This window comes from Canis aureus, chromosome 26 (assembly GCF_053574225.1).
Source record: "Canis aureus isolate CA01 chromosome 26, VMU_Caureus_v.1.0, whole genome shotgun sequence".
Classification (NCBI taxonomy): domain Eukaryota; kingdom Metazoa; phylum Chordata; class Mammalia; order Carnivora; family Canidae; genus Canis; species Canis aureus.
The window spans coordinates 38,983,282-39,000,748 of record NC_135636.1 but is presented as its reverse complement, the minus strand read 5'-3'; the positions used below and the strand labels follow the sequence as shown (position 1 = coordinate 39,000,748).

The following is a 17,467-nucleotide window of genomic DNA, read 5'->3' as shown; positions in this document are numbered from 1 at the left end:
CGGCCCCCAGCCCTCCAGGGATCGGCGGGGCCCCGACCAGCACCCCTGTCTCTGCGCGGGGACCATGGCGCACACCGGCCTCGGCCTGGGGAGCCGCCGGGGCGCCGCCTGCTGATCCCGCGGCGGCGGCGGCGCGAGGGGGGCGCGGGCGGGGACCCCGGGGGCCGTCCATGCCCCGGGCGCGGCCGCGCCCCCGCCACCTGCAGCCGGGCGCCCCCGCCGCCGGGCGGCGCGCAGGGCGGAGGGCCTGTCCGGGTGCCCCGTCGGGGGCGGCGCCCCGGCGGCCGCGCTGAAGCCACCATGTGACCCGGGGCGCTCCGTCGTGCCTCCGAGCGCCCGCCGACGCCCCGCACCTCCGGTCCAGGCTCCCGGCCCCGGCCCCGGCCCCGGCCCCGGCCCGGCGCAGGCCAAGCATGAGGCCGCGGCCCGACGGGCGGGCGCTCCGGGCGGGGGCCGCGCTGTCGCCCGCGCTGCTGCTGCTGCTGCTGCTGCCGCCGCCGCCGCCGCTGCCGGGACCCCTGTGGGCGGCGGGCACCCCCGCGCCGGCTGCCCCCGGGGCTCGGCAGGACGGCGCGCCCGGCGCGGGCCGCGTGAAGCGCGGCTGGGTGTGGAACCAGTTCTTCGTGGTGGAGGAGTACACGGGCACCGAGCCCCTGTACGTGGGCAAGGTAAAGTGGGGCCCCGCACCCCTGCCCGCGCCCAGGACCCCGGAGGCCCCCAAGTCCCAGTCCCAGCCAGCAGGGTCCGCGCCCTGGGCTTGCCTCCTGGGCCCCACCCCCCTCCGGTCCCTCTCCCCCGTGCATCACAGAGCAGAGCGAGCTAGTAAGTAAACCCAGGCCGTCTTGTCGCTGGATGCATCTAGAATGTAGAAACAAGTTTGCAAATCTGATCATGTCACACGCACACTGTCCCCACCCTGCTTAAAATTCTTCAGTAGCTTCCCAGGCACTTGGGGTCAAGTCCAAATTTCATCGGTCTCCTACAAAGGTCTGGCTCCCCCTGCAGCCTCACCTCCTGCCCCACTCCTCTGAGTTTCACTCCCAGGGCTCTTCTGATGGTGGTCCTCTCAGCGCCCTGCGCTCTCCTGCCACCGCCCCTTCGCCTGGGTCATTTCCTCCCTCTGAATAGGTCGGTCCTGCTCGGTTTGCTGATTACTTTTTTTTTTTTTTAAGATTTTATTTATTTATGAGAGACACAGAGAGAGAGAGAGAGGCAGAGACACAGGCAGAGGGAGAAGCAGGCTCCGTGCAGGGAGCCTGATGTGAGACTTGATCCCAGGTATCCAGGATCAGGCCCTGGACTGAAGGCGGCGCTAAACCGCTGAGCCACCCTGGCTGCCCCTGTTGATTACTTTATCCTGACACTCAGGTCTCCACTCAAATGCCACATCTCCAGGGAAGCCAGCCTGATCATGCAGGCTTAGATTCCCCTGTATGTGGCCATCCCTCCCTGTCACGTGCCCTCCAAGGTCCCCATATCTTACCTTCATCACACTTCATTATGTATGTGTTTGTTTGATTATGCAATTAATGTATATATTTCCTATCAGACTGTGCTTGTTTTGCACACTGTTAAATCCAGCACCTAGAACACATTCTTCATAAACTGTTTGCAATTAAATGAACAAACGAATGAATGAATGAAAGCTACTTTCTAAACTCTCTGAGTAAATGCTGGTTAATTGTGGCTAAGGATCTGTGCCTTAGGGATATATGAAGCTGGGATATGGCTTTTGTTCAGCCATTCAATTCCTAGTGCCTCATGGGTATGAGGCTGGAGAGGCAAAGGCAAGTAAGATCCAGCCTCTGCCATTTGGGGGGCTCCCCAGAGTAGCAGAGATGCTCTGGTATGGAAAGCTTCACAGGTAGCACCTAGCACTGAGTAGGCACTCAATAAATGGTATCCATTGGCTGGCTTCATGGAGGAGAATACACCTGAATGGGGTTTTTGATGTATGAGTAGGAGATCGTTGGGCTGATGAGGAAGAGGGCATACATAGGCTGTGCAAAGACTTGGAGGCCTTAGGGAGCCTGGCTTAGTCAGAGACTTGTCAACAGTGGAGGTATTGAAGTGGACGGTGCTGGTAGGGCACAGTTCTCTGGTTTCTGCTGAGGCCAGTCAGCTTTCCAAACATGTTTGATAGCAGAGTCAAGGGAGGGGAGGGACCAACTCTGGAGTTTCCTGTGTGCTCAACAGGTCTGAGGATTGGGAGGCTGACCAACTGCTCAGGTCAGAAACTCAGGGCTGGAGGAGGGGAGGAAGGCATTGATGTAAATCTCTGGGTTTGTCTTGCAGGAAACCTAGATTTTCTCTGGTCTAGACACAGTAATCCCCGGTTCTTGGCTACTTTGCCCTCCATACCTGCCCTTGCTCAAGGTCACCTGGCAAACTAGTGACAGAGCCTAGGACAACGGACTCCCAGGCAGGGCAGTGAGATGGTGGGGCTGGCAGAATGAGGTGAGGGGATGGGGAAGGAGGGACCAGTTCCAGACCAGGTCTGGCGAGATTGGTGAGATAACTAAGAACGCAGGCTTGGGGGCCAGACACACCTAAGCTTCTGGCCTGCTTTTGCCAACCCATGAACTGTATTACCTTGAGCAAGTTGCATCACCTCTCTGAATCTGTCTTTTCGTCTGTAAAAGGGGGGCTAAGAGAGCCCACTTGATAGGGTCGTTGAAAGGATTAAGGAAGAAAACAGCGTATACAGTGTTCAGCCTGCAGCCTGGTTGGCTGTTCATTGTTGTTTTCTTATTATTCTCATACGAAGCACTTAATCCTTAAACTGCAAGGTAGAAATCATCGTTCCCTAGTGTGGCAAGGAAACCGAGATGGAGAGAGGGCAAAGCCCTAGAGTGGGCAAGAGATTTGGCCAGGACTTGAACCTGCGTGTGTTGGAGGCCCATCCCAGCCTCATCTCCAAACCTGTCCAAGGACATACAGGCCTGGGAGGTGGATTTGGGTCCAAGAAACCCCCAGAGAGACAGGGAAGGACTCGCACGCATCTGCCTAGATATCAGCTTCATGCTGGCAGGTACCTGAGCTCTGCTCTCTGCCCAGCAGCTGGAGTTCCGAGGCTTCCCCAGCCACCCAAGTCCTGAAAACACAAGAGAACCCATCACTGGTTCAGCGCTTTGCGCTGCATCCCGATAGTCCTTTGCATCTCAACAACATGACGGGAACCCTATCTCTATCTCCAGGAACCAGAGTCTGAGGCCTTAGTAAAGTCCATTCATTGTAAGACCGGGAAACTGAGGCTAGAGGCAGAGAATATCATTGCTAAGGTCACCCAGCAACACAGTGACAGAACCAATCCAAGAGATCAGATTTCTGGATACTAGCATGGGGCCCAATGCAATGTGACTGCCCTTGGCCATGAGCCAAGCATTGTGCCCAGGTCTTTCTTCTTGTGCCCACCTCTCCTAACATCCCCACTGCTGCCACGACCATGTTATCCTCCCCTCTGTCACCTTCACCCAGAGCCTCCCCATCTTAGTCCAGAGCCCTCCTCGTGCAGGGAAGAGAGAGAAGTTTCCATCTCTCTGCAAACATTTGCCCAGAGCACACTTTCTTTGGAAAAGTGGTATACAGTATGTGGTTCGAGGGGGCCAACTGGAGCCAGGCTGCTGGGCCCAAATCCCAGCTCTGCCCTTTATTATCTCTCTGATCTTGAGCACATTATTTAACCTCTCTGAACCTCAGGTTCCTTATCTGTTGAGTGAGGCTGTTCCTCTCCCCTCTTCAATGGGTTGTGTGGTGAGGAATCACTGAGTTCGCGCATGTCATGAGCCTAGAAGAGCCAGTGCCTGGCACCCGGCGTGTGCTGGGTGTTAGCTTTTATTATTATACTTTTATTATTCTAGGTCTGCCTGGTATTTCCACCAGCTTGAGCATCGCAGTGACTGTGAACCCCTGCCCCCAACCCTGAAAGGCTTCTCAAGCAACCGGATGTCCCGGTTTTTCCCCACCAACTGGTGGGGGGGAGGGGGAAGGGGTCGCTAAGCCCGCCCCTCACGCAGTATTCAATAGGAATATGAGGAGTATGAGCTTGGACTTTTTTTTTTTAATTTTTTATTTATTTATGATAGGCACACAGTGAGAGAGAGAGAGGCAGAGACACAGGCAGAGGGAGAAGCAGGCTCCATGCACCGGGAGCCTGACGTGGGATTTGATCCTGGGTCTCCAGGATCGCGCCCTGGGCCAAAGGCAGGCGCTAAACCGCTGCGCCACCCAGGGATCCCTGAGCTTGGACTTTTAAAAACCACCTGTCCCCTTTTCCAGCCAAACCTCACCTTTGTGCAGGCAGTTGTATGTGCACACACACACACACACACACACACATGCTCGTACCATGCTGTCTCGCTCTTTGCGGGAGAAAAGACTTCTCCACGGTTTCAGTGAATTCACTGCTTCCTGGTCCCCCGCCCCAGGGAGCCGCTCGGAGCATCCGTCCTTGTCGAATTCCAAAGGTAGCTTAGCAACAGCACCATCCGCCGAGTGAACCCCGGGCGCCCAACAGTAACCTATTTTACAAATGCCTTCTCCATCACTCACCGCCAGGCTCCTGTCGGCACCCACAGGAACCGCTGGGGCCCGTGGTTGTCACCAAGGCCCCACATCCGCGGCTCCCTCCGCTGTCCTGCTCCCTGGGCAGCCTGGCCCACCTCTTCCCCTAACCTGCCCACAACATCCACCCTCAAAGCAACCTCCCAGATTTCCATACAATCTGGGTACTTTGACTAATCCCTTTTCCGAACTATAATTTCCCTGGAGGCTTCTGTCAGCTGGATGTGGATTTTGTAGGATTTTTAATTTTTTTTTTAAAAGATAGAATTATGGGGTCAGCACTTATGACCAACTCCTGTGGGCGGTGAGATCTATTTTAGATATACAGCAGGATTAAAGTGGGGAGGAGAGCAGATTTAATTAAGTTGCTAATATTTAAAGAAAATTGATGAACTCCTGGTTTACGAGAAGCACAGGCATGAACAGACCCCTCATTCCAGGGGAGGCTCTTTATTTGATTTGCTTTCCGTTTAAATCCTGGACTCGTTTTATTTGCGTAGCCGTGCTGTCCGTTTAATTGTCTTTAATAAGGAAAACGTACCTCTGCTCGCATTTAATTTTGATTTAATTAGGAGGAAGTAATTAATGGCCTCGTAAATCCCATTTTTCAGTTCCCCCCGGGATGAGAAGCCATCACTCTTGTGTTTTTCACATTGTTTATGATCTAGGGCTGGGGCTTGGGGGGGGATCTCCCCTGGGGGGGGGATCTCCCCTGGGGCTGTCCGCACTTGATGGCAGGTGGAAGAACCCAGGAGGTGGAATCAAGCCTCGGGGTTGCCCCTTGCTGGCTGTGTGACTTTAGGGAGGATGTAGGCCCTCTCTGATCTTCAGCATGTCGACCTGTGCAGTCGGGAGAGAATACCTCTGATTCACAAGATCATGATGAGATGTCAGTGAGGTTGTGGTAAAAGGTCTAGCAGTGTGTCTGGTGACTTCCCTAGTCTAGCTCATGTGTACCTGGGATTTAACAGTGACCAGATCCTCCAGAAATCCCAGAAGGTTAGTGGGAAATTGTGGTAACTGTCATATATTTCATTCTTCATTTATTTGGTTTGGTGCCATGCCTTGTGCTATGTGCTGGGTAGAAGGAAACGAACAGTCATATGCTTGGTCCTCAAGGAGCTCACATCTCACACCCTCACCTGCATATATTCTTACACACATGCACACACTCAGCTCTCTCACTTTCCCCCATATTTTCTCTGCAGGCCTGGTCAGGACATCTATGTGTGCCAGGCATGGGGAGTTTAGACAGGCATGAGTCAGTTAGTTGGCACCCCTGACGCCTAGAACAGCTGGGGAGAGAGTTGTGCCACACTGAGGTATTACAGGGGAGTGCAGAGCAGAGAGGAGTGTGCATGGAGCTGGGCGAAGGCTCTTCAACCAAATGGGGGAGGGTGGGGAGGAGGACACCTGAGAGGACTGCCTGAAAGAGGAAACAAGCCAAGTTTAAAAGACAAAGTACTAGATGATGATCCCCCTGTCTCTCCAATGGGTCAGGACTTTAGTCTATGGTGGTGTGTCAGGAGATAGGGGATGAAGTGGGTGACCCTCAGTCCCTCCTGAGCTCAGGATGGGAAAAGGAGAGAGAACTAATCTGCATTGAACACCTACTAAGTGCCAGGAGCTTCCACACGTTATCTTATGAATTGTTGGAATGCACGGGAGTCACATTGTGTCCTTTACAGATGAGGAGACTGAGCCTCAGAGAGGGGTAGTCTCTGGTCAGGGCCATGTGACGGGCCAGTGGCGAAACCTAAGCTGGCACCCAGCTGTCCTCAAACACAAAGTCCTTTTCTAAGTTTCAGTGAAGTGGAGACTCAGGCAGAAGAGGCCAGTACAAGGCGGAAGGTGTGTCCAGGCTAACAGATCTGCAGAGGCTGCAGAGGGACAGACTGGACTTTCGGAGTCAAACAGACATAGGTCGGGTTCAGTGTCCTCACCTGGAAGAGGGGGATACGACGGTGGGCACTCCAACATTAAATTAGATTTCTGCAGGGGCCCGCAACACAGCTGGCACGTGGTAGGCACTCCATAAACAAGACCACTGTCCTCCAGCCTCCACTCACAGCTGAGAGTCTTGAGAAATGTCCTTCAAGGGGTAGAGACACAGGCACACCCTCTTCGATCCGGAGCCAGGACCCATGCAGGCAGGGCAGGCAGTGCAGGCAGCCCTGGCCCAGCCCAAACCCACAGCTCCCAGCTCTCAGCTCCTGCCCCCGTCGCTCAGCCCTGTCTGACTCTGCAGTCCCCAGAGAGCAGCCTCTGGGCCACCGCATGAGCAGCGTGTCATTCTTCACGGAAGAAGAACATTGGTGACATCACCACTGGTGGCTCCACCCCCTCCTCCCCACTCCTCACTCGTGAGCAATCCCTGTCCAGGGTCTGAGCTCACATGTAAGTAAGGTCTGCAGAGACATGATAGAGTCCCACGGGACAGAAAGAGAGGGCAACAAGGTCTACAGAAGATTCGGGTCATTACAAACAGGATCTCATTGAGTCCTCACCACACCTGTGCTAGGGAGGGCTTGATCTGATTTTTCAGGTGGGAAAACAGAGAGGAGGAATGGACCAAGCCTATGGCCAGAACATTACTGAGTGCTGGGATCAGGAGATTGGCTTCCCCGGGGCACCCGGGTGTCTTAGGTGGTTAAGCATCGGCCTTGGGCTCAGGTCATGATCCTAGAGTCCTGGGATTGAGCCCATGTGGGGCTCCCTGCTTACTAAGAGCCTGTGTCTCCCTCTCCCTCTGCCCCTCCCCACTTGTGTTCGCTCTCTCACTCTCTCTCAAATAAATAAAAATTTTAAAATATATATTTAAAAAAAAAGGAGATTGGCTTCCTGAACTTACCCGTGCGACACAGCAAAGGGCTTACCCTCTCTGCATTTCCATTTTCTCATCTGAGAAATGGGAAGAACAGTGTTTCATAGGGCAGAGATGAAAACTAATAGGATTACAGCTGTGAAGCATTCCCCCACGTGGTATCTGTTCCACCACACAGCTCAGCAGTGCTGGCTGACTAAATAACCAGAGGACAGGTCTGATTGGAAAGTGGATGGAGGCACTTGAAGGGACAAGTTCACCCTCGCCACGTGCCCTGGACAAAGGTGGAGGGAAAGCATAAACAGCAAACAGGAGAGACAGGTCTCTTCATCCCCTGCACTGCCAATGATTCAGGGCTGACGTCCTGAGATAATTTTATTGGGGGCATTAAACTGAGTTATGAGGTTTTTACAATCCAGCCACTTATGAGAAATCTATTAACAGTAACTGGACAGGAAGAAGGCTTCTCAGTGGAGCCCAGAACGGGCATTAATTGGGGCAATCTATAACAGGACGGGGACCCGGGAAGGTTCCACCAGACGCCTCCATTTACTCCCCGCAATTTCTGCTGAGAATCAGCAGACTCGCCAAAAAGAGAGAGATGCCCATTAATCGGCTAATGAAATATGAAAATGTTTATGGGCCATTCAATCTTCCAAATGGCACTTCTATAATCCACCTTTCAGACACAGAGTTCCACCAGCAGAATTTATACCCGGGCTTCTTCTGCGTGGCAAGGGGTGGGCTTTCATCCCCCTTCGTGACGACTTCATTGGCACCTGTTGTCCTGCCGAGTGGGCTGGGGTACGTGGCATCCTGGCCTGAAAGGGGCCTTAGGGAATCTGTCACTCACACTCCATCTCTACAGAAGCTTAGAGCAGAGTAGGGACCCACCCAAGGTCACCAGCTTCATCGGATGCATTTCCCTCTGCTTAGAGCTGCCTTGTGGGCATTGGAGGATCAGGACCTAGGGGTTTCTATTTGGGTAACAAGCTTGCTACCGGTTTCTTCCCTAAGAGATCTCAGTTCAGTGAAAACAGCCTGGGATTTGGAGCCTGACGGTGCCTGGATTAAATCCCAGTTATATATAGCTAACATTTAGTAAATAATATAATAGCAACGATAGCTACCATTTATTGGACACTTATTACGTCTCGGGCAGGGCTGATTTTCAGCTAGTACATACGAGTATGGTTGTGGCGGTCATTAAGAAAGTGAAAAAGCTCCCCACCTGCGCTAAATGGTCTCCCTCCTCTCCCTCACCCCCGTTCCCTCCGTCTGCCCCCTGTACCTCTCCATGATCCAATAGCCAGAGGGTCCTGCCTTGGCCAGCCAGGGCCCTGCTGCAGTACCACTGTATGGCAATGCCCCCGCCAGGCTGGCTGACAAATATCATGTGTCCCGTGGTGCCAGGCAGGTGCTAGTGCCTTCTGTGGACTTGAAAAAAATTTTTAAAGAAGTCTGAACAGATAAGTATGGAAATGGCTTTGCACGGTGCCAGGCATGGAGTAGATTCTCCTTCAATATGCATTCTCTTCCTTCTTTGCTCCCTTCACCCCCTGTCCCAACTACATGCTGAGCTCAGAGTCCTGGGGGGCTAAAGGGGCGATGGACCTATATCTCAGAGTGGGAGTCAGATTCAGCCATCTGGAACCTTGATAGAGGTGCAGACTCCCGAGGCCTCAACCCGGACCCACTGAACTTCCTCCCTGCCTCCCCAGATCCACTCAGACTCCGACGAGGGTGACGGAGCCATCAAGTACACCATCTCGGGCGAGGGCGCTGGGACCATCTTCCTCATTGATGAGCTGACCGGAGACATCCATGCCATGGAGCGCCTGGACCGTGAGCAGAAAACTTTCTACACGCTGAGGGCTCAGGCTCGGGATCGTGCCACCAACCGCCTGCTGGAGCCCGAGTCAGAGTTCATCATCAAGGTGCAAGACATTAACGACAGTGAACCCCGCTTCCTGCACGGCCCCTACATCGGGAGCGTTGCCGAGCTCTCACCTACAGGTGTGCGTCGGGCTCCGGGGGCACCAGGCTGAGCCAGGGGCCAGGATATGGGGAGCTGCTGGGTTCTGGGGGAGTCTGCTTTGGGGACCGACTGATGATCTGGGAGAGTTGAGGCTGTTGCCCTAGCAGGGGGTACAGTACGGGCATGAGCCCAGGTGCCCACATGGGCTCAGGCAATAGTGATGGCACAGCCACAGCTGCACATCTGGCACACACATGACCTCAGGCACGTACATGAACAGCCTACAAGTTCAGCTGACCACTTGTACACAGCCCCACACAAGCACGGCTCTGCGCAGACCTCGCCCAGCCCTTGGCCACAGACCCCCACAGGCGCTGGCATAATTGAAGGTGGGTGCTCTAGAACTGGGAACAAGCAAAGCGGAACACAGCTGGAACAAGGCTGAACCACACGACCAGACAGCCTCACACCCCACAGAACCATGTACAACACCACTCAGCAAACAGCCCCTCACACAGATGGAACTTATGCACAGACACAGCCACCTACGTAGACATGGGCAGAAGCCACAAACAGACATGACCCTCCCCGGGCCAGGCTCCATCAGTGTCGCCACAGCAGCAGGTGCGACAGCATCCAGACAGCTTCATGCCCTGCCCACCAGAGACCCCAGCCACACCCAGCCCCAGCCCCCTGGGGACACAGGTTCACAGAAATGACTGAGCCCCAGACAGTGGTTCAGCGGCACCTACCCGGGTATGGCTGCTAATGTGCAGGGGCGCTGGGAACGCACAGTGATACGTGTAAAATGGGGGCCCACACACCAGAACCCCCATGTGCGAGGAGAGCTCAGGCAAAGGCTCATCTTCACATAGCAGCGGGACACTGTAGCTAAAGGTTGGATAAATATGCCTGTTCCCACGGTGGGGCGCCCTTAGCCCGGGGCTTCTGGGAGAAGCCAGAGTCTTGGGCAAGGGGCACAGCCATCTTCTTACCCACTGGGTTAGCCCAAGCACCTGCACACCAGGCTGGGCAGAGAGCAGTGGCCCTCAGTCCTAGACACCTCATTCCATCCCTGCCGCACTGTGGTCATGGCCTCCAAGCTGCCCCTCTCTGGACCTTCCAGTTCTGCTGATGCATGTCAGAGGCAGGGGTGTCTGAGTTTGTGGGAGAGGGTGCTGTCAGCCCCCGCCTCCCCAGATTGGGCTAAATCTGGCAGATTGGTGGGTAGAGGCAGCAGCCAGCAATGAAAGAGAGGGAAGTGCACCAGAGATAAGGGTGGACACAGAGGGACAGTGGGAGGACACGGAACAGTGAGGGCAGGGGCAGGGAGGTGGGTGCAAACTGGTGTGCACGCACACAGGGGTGCACGTGTGCCTGATGGGTGTATGCATTTGCACATGTGTGTGCATGTACATGGCTGGTCAAATGGCACTTTAAGGCCTGTGCATGCGTATGCCATGCTATGTGTCTTTTTTTTTGAGCATATTAATTTATTGATTTGACAAGTGTGTATGAGGACCTACTATGTGCTGGGCCCTGGGAACAGAGTGTCAAGGAGGCTGCAAGCCTCTCTTTCACGGAGGGAACCTTTCAGCTGAGGAAGATAGGCAGTAAGGAAAGTCCAGATCATTGGACTGGGAAGGCTTCTCTGAGATGATATTGAAGCAGAGACCTGAAGAAAGTGAAGGATGGGTCCTGGGAGGAAGAGCATTCCAGGCAGAGGGAACAGTCCATGCAAAAGCCACAAGGAGAAGTGGAAAGGCAATCAGATTGTGTAGCCCTGTGGACCACAGTCAGGACTTTGACTTTTATGCTGAGAAAGCTGGGAAGTCAGTAGAGAGGCTTGTTCAGCAGAGTGACATGATATGACTTAGTTTTAACAGGATCCCATGCTGTTCTATGACGATCAAATGGTGGTGGGATTGGGGCATGGGGCAAGGACAGAAGCAGAGGAGTATATTGTAATTACCTCGGCGGGAAATGATGGTGGCTTGGAACAAGGTGGGACCAGTAAGGGTACTGAGAAGAGGTCGGCTTTGGGATATATTTTGAGAAGAAGCTGAAAGCATTTGCTAATGAATGGGATGTGGGGTGTGAAAGAGAGACAATTCAGGGATTTTGACCTGGGCAATTAAATAGATGGGATTTCCATTTGCTGAGATGGGAGGATCAGCGGGAGGGGCAGATCTCGGGGACTGAGTGAGGGACATCGGGAGTTTGGTTGCTGTAGTGCTAATGTTGGAAGTACTTATTAGACAGCCAAGTGGAGATCTTACAAAAGGCACTTCAACATACAGGTTCACTGGAGAGAGCATCAGAAGTTGTCAGTAGCAAAGACCCACAGACTTTCAGAGCCCAGTGATTACTTAGAAATCAGTTTTGCAAATGGGGTAAACTGAGGCTCAGTGAGGCCATGACGTGTCCAGGGTCACCTAGCAAGTCAGGGGCACCTCAAGCCCCTGATATCCCCGGTCCAGCAGCCCCTACTCACTGACTCAAATCACAGCCCTGCCTCTCTCTTCATCCCAAATGGACCTGCACATTTCCACATGGAAGAGGCCAGAGAGGTAACACGAGGTGAGGCAGGAGGTGAAAGCAGGAGCCACCCCCAAAGGACTTGAGGGAAGCATGGGAGCTGGGAAGGGCTTTGGCAAGGGAGCCATGTGGGCAGACATGGAATTTAGGAAGCTCCCTCTGCTACAGTTTGGAAGATAGGTGGGGACAGGGGACTCCAGAGGGAGGCATCCACCAGGTGCTCATCCATCACTCCACTCCCAACTTCAACTGTGAGCGGTGGGGGGACTGGTGGTAGCATCCCCATTGAACAGATATGAACACTGAGGCTGGGAGGGGAGAAATGGGCCTACTGTCACATAGCAAGTCAGTGCCTGAGCCAGCCAAGAGTTGCCTCCCAGGCTGTTGGGAATGGCAAGAGTGCTTGTGTCACACTTGGGGGGACTGAGGCCAAGAGAAAGGCAAGGACACATTCAAGATCACCCAGATTGTAGGAAGCAGAGCCAGCCCCGGGTTCATGAGTATCAGCCTGAAGAGCCCCTGCCCTGCCTCCCCTCCCCCTCCCAGCCCACGGACTCTGACATTCTGCTCAGGAAAGAGTCTGGCATTGGATTCAACGCAGACAAGCCAAGGAACCCGGGAGGGAGAAGGAGGAAACAGAAATTAAATTAGTTTATTTCATTTAAGCAACTTTTTGAAGAGGAAGCAAATCTGACACCGGGGTGCTCGTGGAGACTCCAGGCAGCTTTGAAAATCAGACACAATTACTGAGCCTCCTGATCTGGGCTGAGGAGGGCGGGGCTGACAAGCGGCACCAGGGTCTGGGCAGCTTCGAAGATCAGAGGGAGCAGGGACACAGCTTGGGACATGAAAGACAGCACTGCTCGCAAATTAAACCACTCACAGCTTAAAAAGGAAGGGAAGTGTGCCGGGGGCCTCCAATGAGCCGCACTTCTGAGGAGGGGCACACCAGCCAAGCTGAGCCTAATGCAGCAAAGTAGGTCCTGTAGCTGACAGTCAGGAGGCCTGGCTCCCTACATGACCTTGGGGAGGTCCCTGCCTCTCTCTGGGCACCAAGTTCCCTTCTAAGTATTGAGGGGCTTCATTCATGCAACAGATGTTTATTGAGTGCCTACTCTGTGCCAGGCACTGTTCCAGGCATTGGGGATTCTTAGGAAGCCTACGTCCAGAGCAGAGAGAGAGAGACAGGAAAGAGATGAACAAGCCAGTATATTAGAGGTCCTGTGGTATATAAATGCTGTGAAACCAAGGGAATTTGGCATTATACTGAGGGAGTGCTATTTTAAATAGAGGAATCAGGGTGGGCCTTTCTTTATAAAGGAGGACATTGAAAAAAAATAAAAAATAAAATAAATAAAAAAAAATAAAAAAAAAAATAAAGGAGGACATTGGAACAAAGATCTGAAGGAACCAAGGAGCTATGTGAAACAGTTTTTTCTTTTTTTAAGATTTTATTTATTTATTCATGAGAGACTCACAGAGAGAGACAGAGATATAGACAGAGGGAGAAGCAGGGTCCTCACAAAGAGTCCGATGTGGGACTCGATCCCCAGACCCGTAATCATGCCGAGTCAAAGGCAGATGCTCAACCCCTGAGCCACCCAGGCATCCCTGAAACAGTAGTTTTCATACTGTATTGTGTATCCACATTACTTGGAGGGCTTGTTAAAATACAGACTGATGCCCCTTCTCCCCCAGGGTTTCTGAATCAGTAGGTCCGGCCACTAGAAATATTTGTATTTTTAATAAATTCCAAAGTGACGCTGTTATTGCTGGCTCAGGAACCACACTTGGAGAACCACTAAGCTGAAGGAAGAATGCACAGGCAGAGGAAACAGCAAGTGCAAAGGTCCTGAGGCATAGTGTGTTTGTCATGTTTGAGAATAGCAGGGGGTCAGTATGGGTGGAGAGAAGAGTAAGTGAAGGGAGGAGCATGTCCAATGAGATCAAAGGAGGTACTGGAAACCGGATCCTGTAGGACGTTGTAGCCATTTTAAAGATGAATGATGTGATCCAACTTAAACTTTTAAAGGCTGGCCTCTTGGCCACCATGTCGAAAATGGGCTGTAAGGGACAAGGTTGGAAGTAGGGAGATTAGTGAGGAGGCAGGTCGCGGGCAAAAGGTGATGGGGACTCAGATCAGGTGAGAAGGTGAGAAGATATGGGATTCTGGATGCATGTTGAAGACAGTGCCAACTGGGTTTGTGAGGGATTGGATATGGGGAGTGAGATAGAGGTAAGCCAAGGGTAATGATGTGTTTAGCCTGAGCAACTGGACGAATGGAGCTGCTAAGATGAGGAATGCTCTGAGAAGAGCAAGATTAAAGCACAAACTCAAGACTTCACTCTTGAGCATGTTAAGATTGAGATGTCTACTAAAAAATCCAAGTGGAATTGTCAAGGGGACAGTTGGGTCTCTGAGTCTGGAGGTCAGGAGCATGATCAGGGTCAGAGATACAATATTGGACGTCATCAGCAGAGAGAAGGAACTTAAAGCCTGAGGCTAGGTGAAATCAACAAGAGTGAGTTTTGAGAGAAAAGGCTTGGACTAGACAATCTCTTAATGTTGGGGACACCAGACCCCTTCCCACAAGTGTCACAACCTGACCAGTGGACAGCAAGATTTCGTAGGGCTTTCGTGCCCAGTTCGACTCCACCTACTTATGAATGCCAGCTATGTATAAGATGGTATGCTTGGCACTGTTGAGGATACAGAAATGAGAAGTTCAATCCAACACACATCTATTAGCCACTACTTTATTCCGGGCACTGCAGGGGATGTAAAGATAAGTAATTGAATTAAATCCACAAATGTTTATTAGCACCCATTATGTACAAGGCCTCCAGTGTACTTGGCTCTGTAGGGGTTGCAAAGATGAGTCACCTAACTTAGCAAACATTTATTAGCACCTACTTTATCTATGTATATAGCCCCAAGGGGATAGAAAAATAAGCAGTTGCTTTCAATTCAATAAACATTAGTGCCTACTGTGTACATGACACTTTGCTAGGTATGTGGGGATGCAAAGATGAGCAAGACCCTCGCCTGACCTCAGAGTGGTGGCCCATCAGTTTCATCTCTGGGGTCAATTGATCTCTGATCAATTGATAGTGACTGTAGGGTTGGTTGAGACAGTCTGAGGCCCCATTCAAGCTCAGGAGAAAGCACCACAAACGATTAGTGATGTCTGCTGTGAGCAAAGGCAGGAGAATGGGGCAGTTTTGGGCATAGGATTGGCATTGTTGGACCATGGGATTGGGGTTCAACAAGATGTGGACATGGGCAGGAGCTCTACCAGAGCTGGGTTCCCATGTATTCTAGTTCCTTAGTGAGCAGCATCTTTAATAGATGGAAAGGCTGTTTTGTAATACAGGCCGCACTTCTTGGGACATTTACTAAATAACAGCTGTCAGCCAACACTGCTTTCACGGATCTATTTCCCTTTATTCTCAACAATCCTGGGAAATAAGCAGGGCAGGTATTACTGTCTTCATTTAACCAATGAGGAAATAAATGCAGAGAGAGATAAAGTAACTTGCCTGGGTTTCCAGAGTAAGAGCTAGAGCCAGAACTGGACCCAGAACCTGGAAGTAGAATCCAAGCCACTTGCTTCGGCTCTAGTGGGAAACAGCCATGCCCAGGGACTTTACAGCTTGCAAAGCACTTTCACATCCCTGATCTCATTTCATCCCCACCAGGAGCACTCGGGCCAAGCGTTAACATGCCCATTTTATAGCTGAAGAAATTGAGGCTCACAAGGGGAAGGAAATAAGATTGGAAGAGCACACTATCTGATTGCTGAGTCCAGTGCTTGGCGGGGGACAGTGGCAGGGAGGAAAGGAGGAAGGCAGGAGGCAGTGTGTTCCCCAAGGGCCTCATTTGGGGAGGGCAGCAACAAGCTGGGAGCCTCTGATTGTCCTATCTGCAGCCAGAGAGAGTGTGGCTCAGCAGCCCTCAGGCCCAAGCCAGGAATCAATCGCTGGCCTCTGCAGAGACAACTTCTAAAGATGTTTTTAATTAAAGTCCAGGAAGATCTATATGTGCAATATCTCCTTGCCTAGCAACGGCACTGGCTCTCACCATCCAGGATTGGGGGGAACAGGACCGGAGATTTCTGGTGGGGAGAGGTGATGAGGAGGAGCAGAGAGGCCCTGGCCCTCAGGAGTCATCCCCATGGCCCTGGGAACCTGGACAGCAAAGAGCGTATCCGTGCCTTTCTTTGTCGTTTCCATCAACAAATTATTCAACAAACATGAGCACCTACTCTATGCTGGGCCCTGCGTCTACACGGCAGTGGGTACAAAGGTGACAAAGCCACCATCCTGCCCTCAAGGGTCCAGCACACAGTGGGTGCTTCATTTGTGTTGGGTGACTGAATGGAACTGAATTATGATAAAAAAAAAAAAAAGTTTGCTTTCTACAACAAGCAGAGGGATGCTATTGCAGATACTTACAATGTTGCTGTCCCAAACAAACAGGATGACCAGACTACTTACTGGAGGGTTCCACTTAAATGCGTAAAGGACAGAAGAGCATAAATTTCTCAAATTGGGATGGTAGGAAAGCCCTCTCTTGGGGGAGGGGGGTACAGATTAGATCCCCACATGCATTCATGGGTGAGTCCATGCCTGGAATCTATGAGGCGAAAGAGAGGGGACAGTGTCCCAGAGGTCACTGGAGGCTCTGGAGAAGCGTGTTTGCAACATAGGGCACCCTCATCCCATTGAACCAAAATTGTTTCTTCTCCTTTTCCCCCCTCCCACTCTCTCCCACTCTCCTCTTGCTTAATATGTATCTCTGCCTGTCTCTGTTTCTATAGAAGTCTACTTTCTGACTTTATCTGTGCATTTCTGCCTTTTTCTGTCACATTCTGTGTTCCATTTTCTCCGTCTCTATGTATCTCTGCCTCTCTGATGCTCATCTCTCTGTCTCTGTCCTGATTTCTTCCCGAAGTTCTGGGTATCTGTTATCCCACTTTCTCCCTGCTCATCTCTCTGAGTCTCTGTCCCTCTGCCCCTTGTCTCTCTGTCTCTGACCCACTTTCTAGCTTCATCTCCGCGTGCCATCTTCTCTGTCACTTATCTCTGGGCCTGCCTCCTACCCCTCTCCCCCACCTTTTCCTCCCCTGCTGGCACATTCCTGCCTCTCCTGCATATCATTAGGCTGCCCTGGCCGGGCAGCCGGAAGCTGTGAAGGCCAGCCCCGTGAGCCAGCATTATAAGTGATGATCAAAGAGGGAGTTGGGAGGGAGAGTTTGAGAAGGGGTTTGTTTCCCCGTGTTATCTGAACGTTCCCAGGGATTCGACAAGTGGTTTTTAATTTTTAATAGAAAGCATTCCGTGCAGTTCTGGCAGCAGCAGGGGGTGGGACTCATTTTTTATAAATGTTTGAGAAGCTAAATGTGAGCTGAGGGTTTCCCCAGGCCCAGCAGGGCAGCAAAGGGAGGTAGGGAAGAGGCAGGATGGTAATAATTACAAACATCTTCATAATAATGACACTTGGTCACCTCGTTCGTTTGTTTGTTAGTTCTTTTGTGGGAAGACTCTGTTCTTTTCCAAACTGC

General features: G+C 52.1%; 1 protein-coding gene across 4 annotated transcripts in view; it reads left to right on the top strand.

Annotated features, from left to right (window-relative positions):
- Positions 1–398: 398 nt before the first annotated feature.
- CDH22 (cadherin 22) overlaps positions 399–17,467 on the top strand; it is a 67,375-nt gene continuing 50,306 nt past the window's right edge. For all 4 annotated transcript variants that reach the window (XM_077873436.1, XM_077873435.1, XM_077873437.1 and 1 more), the window contains exons 1-2: positions 399–668; positions 9,109–9,403. In XM_077873436.1, coding sequence (XP_077729562.1) covers positions 414–668; positions 9,109–9,403 — 550 coding nt within the window. In that variant the 5' untranslated portion in view covers positions 399–413. The remainder of the gene's footprint in view (positions 669–9,108; positions 9,404–17,467) is intronic.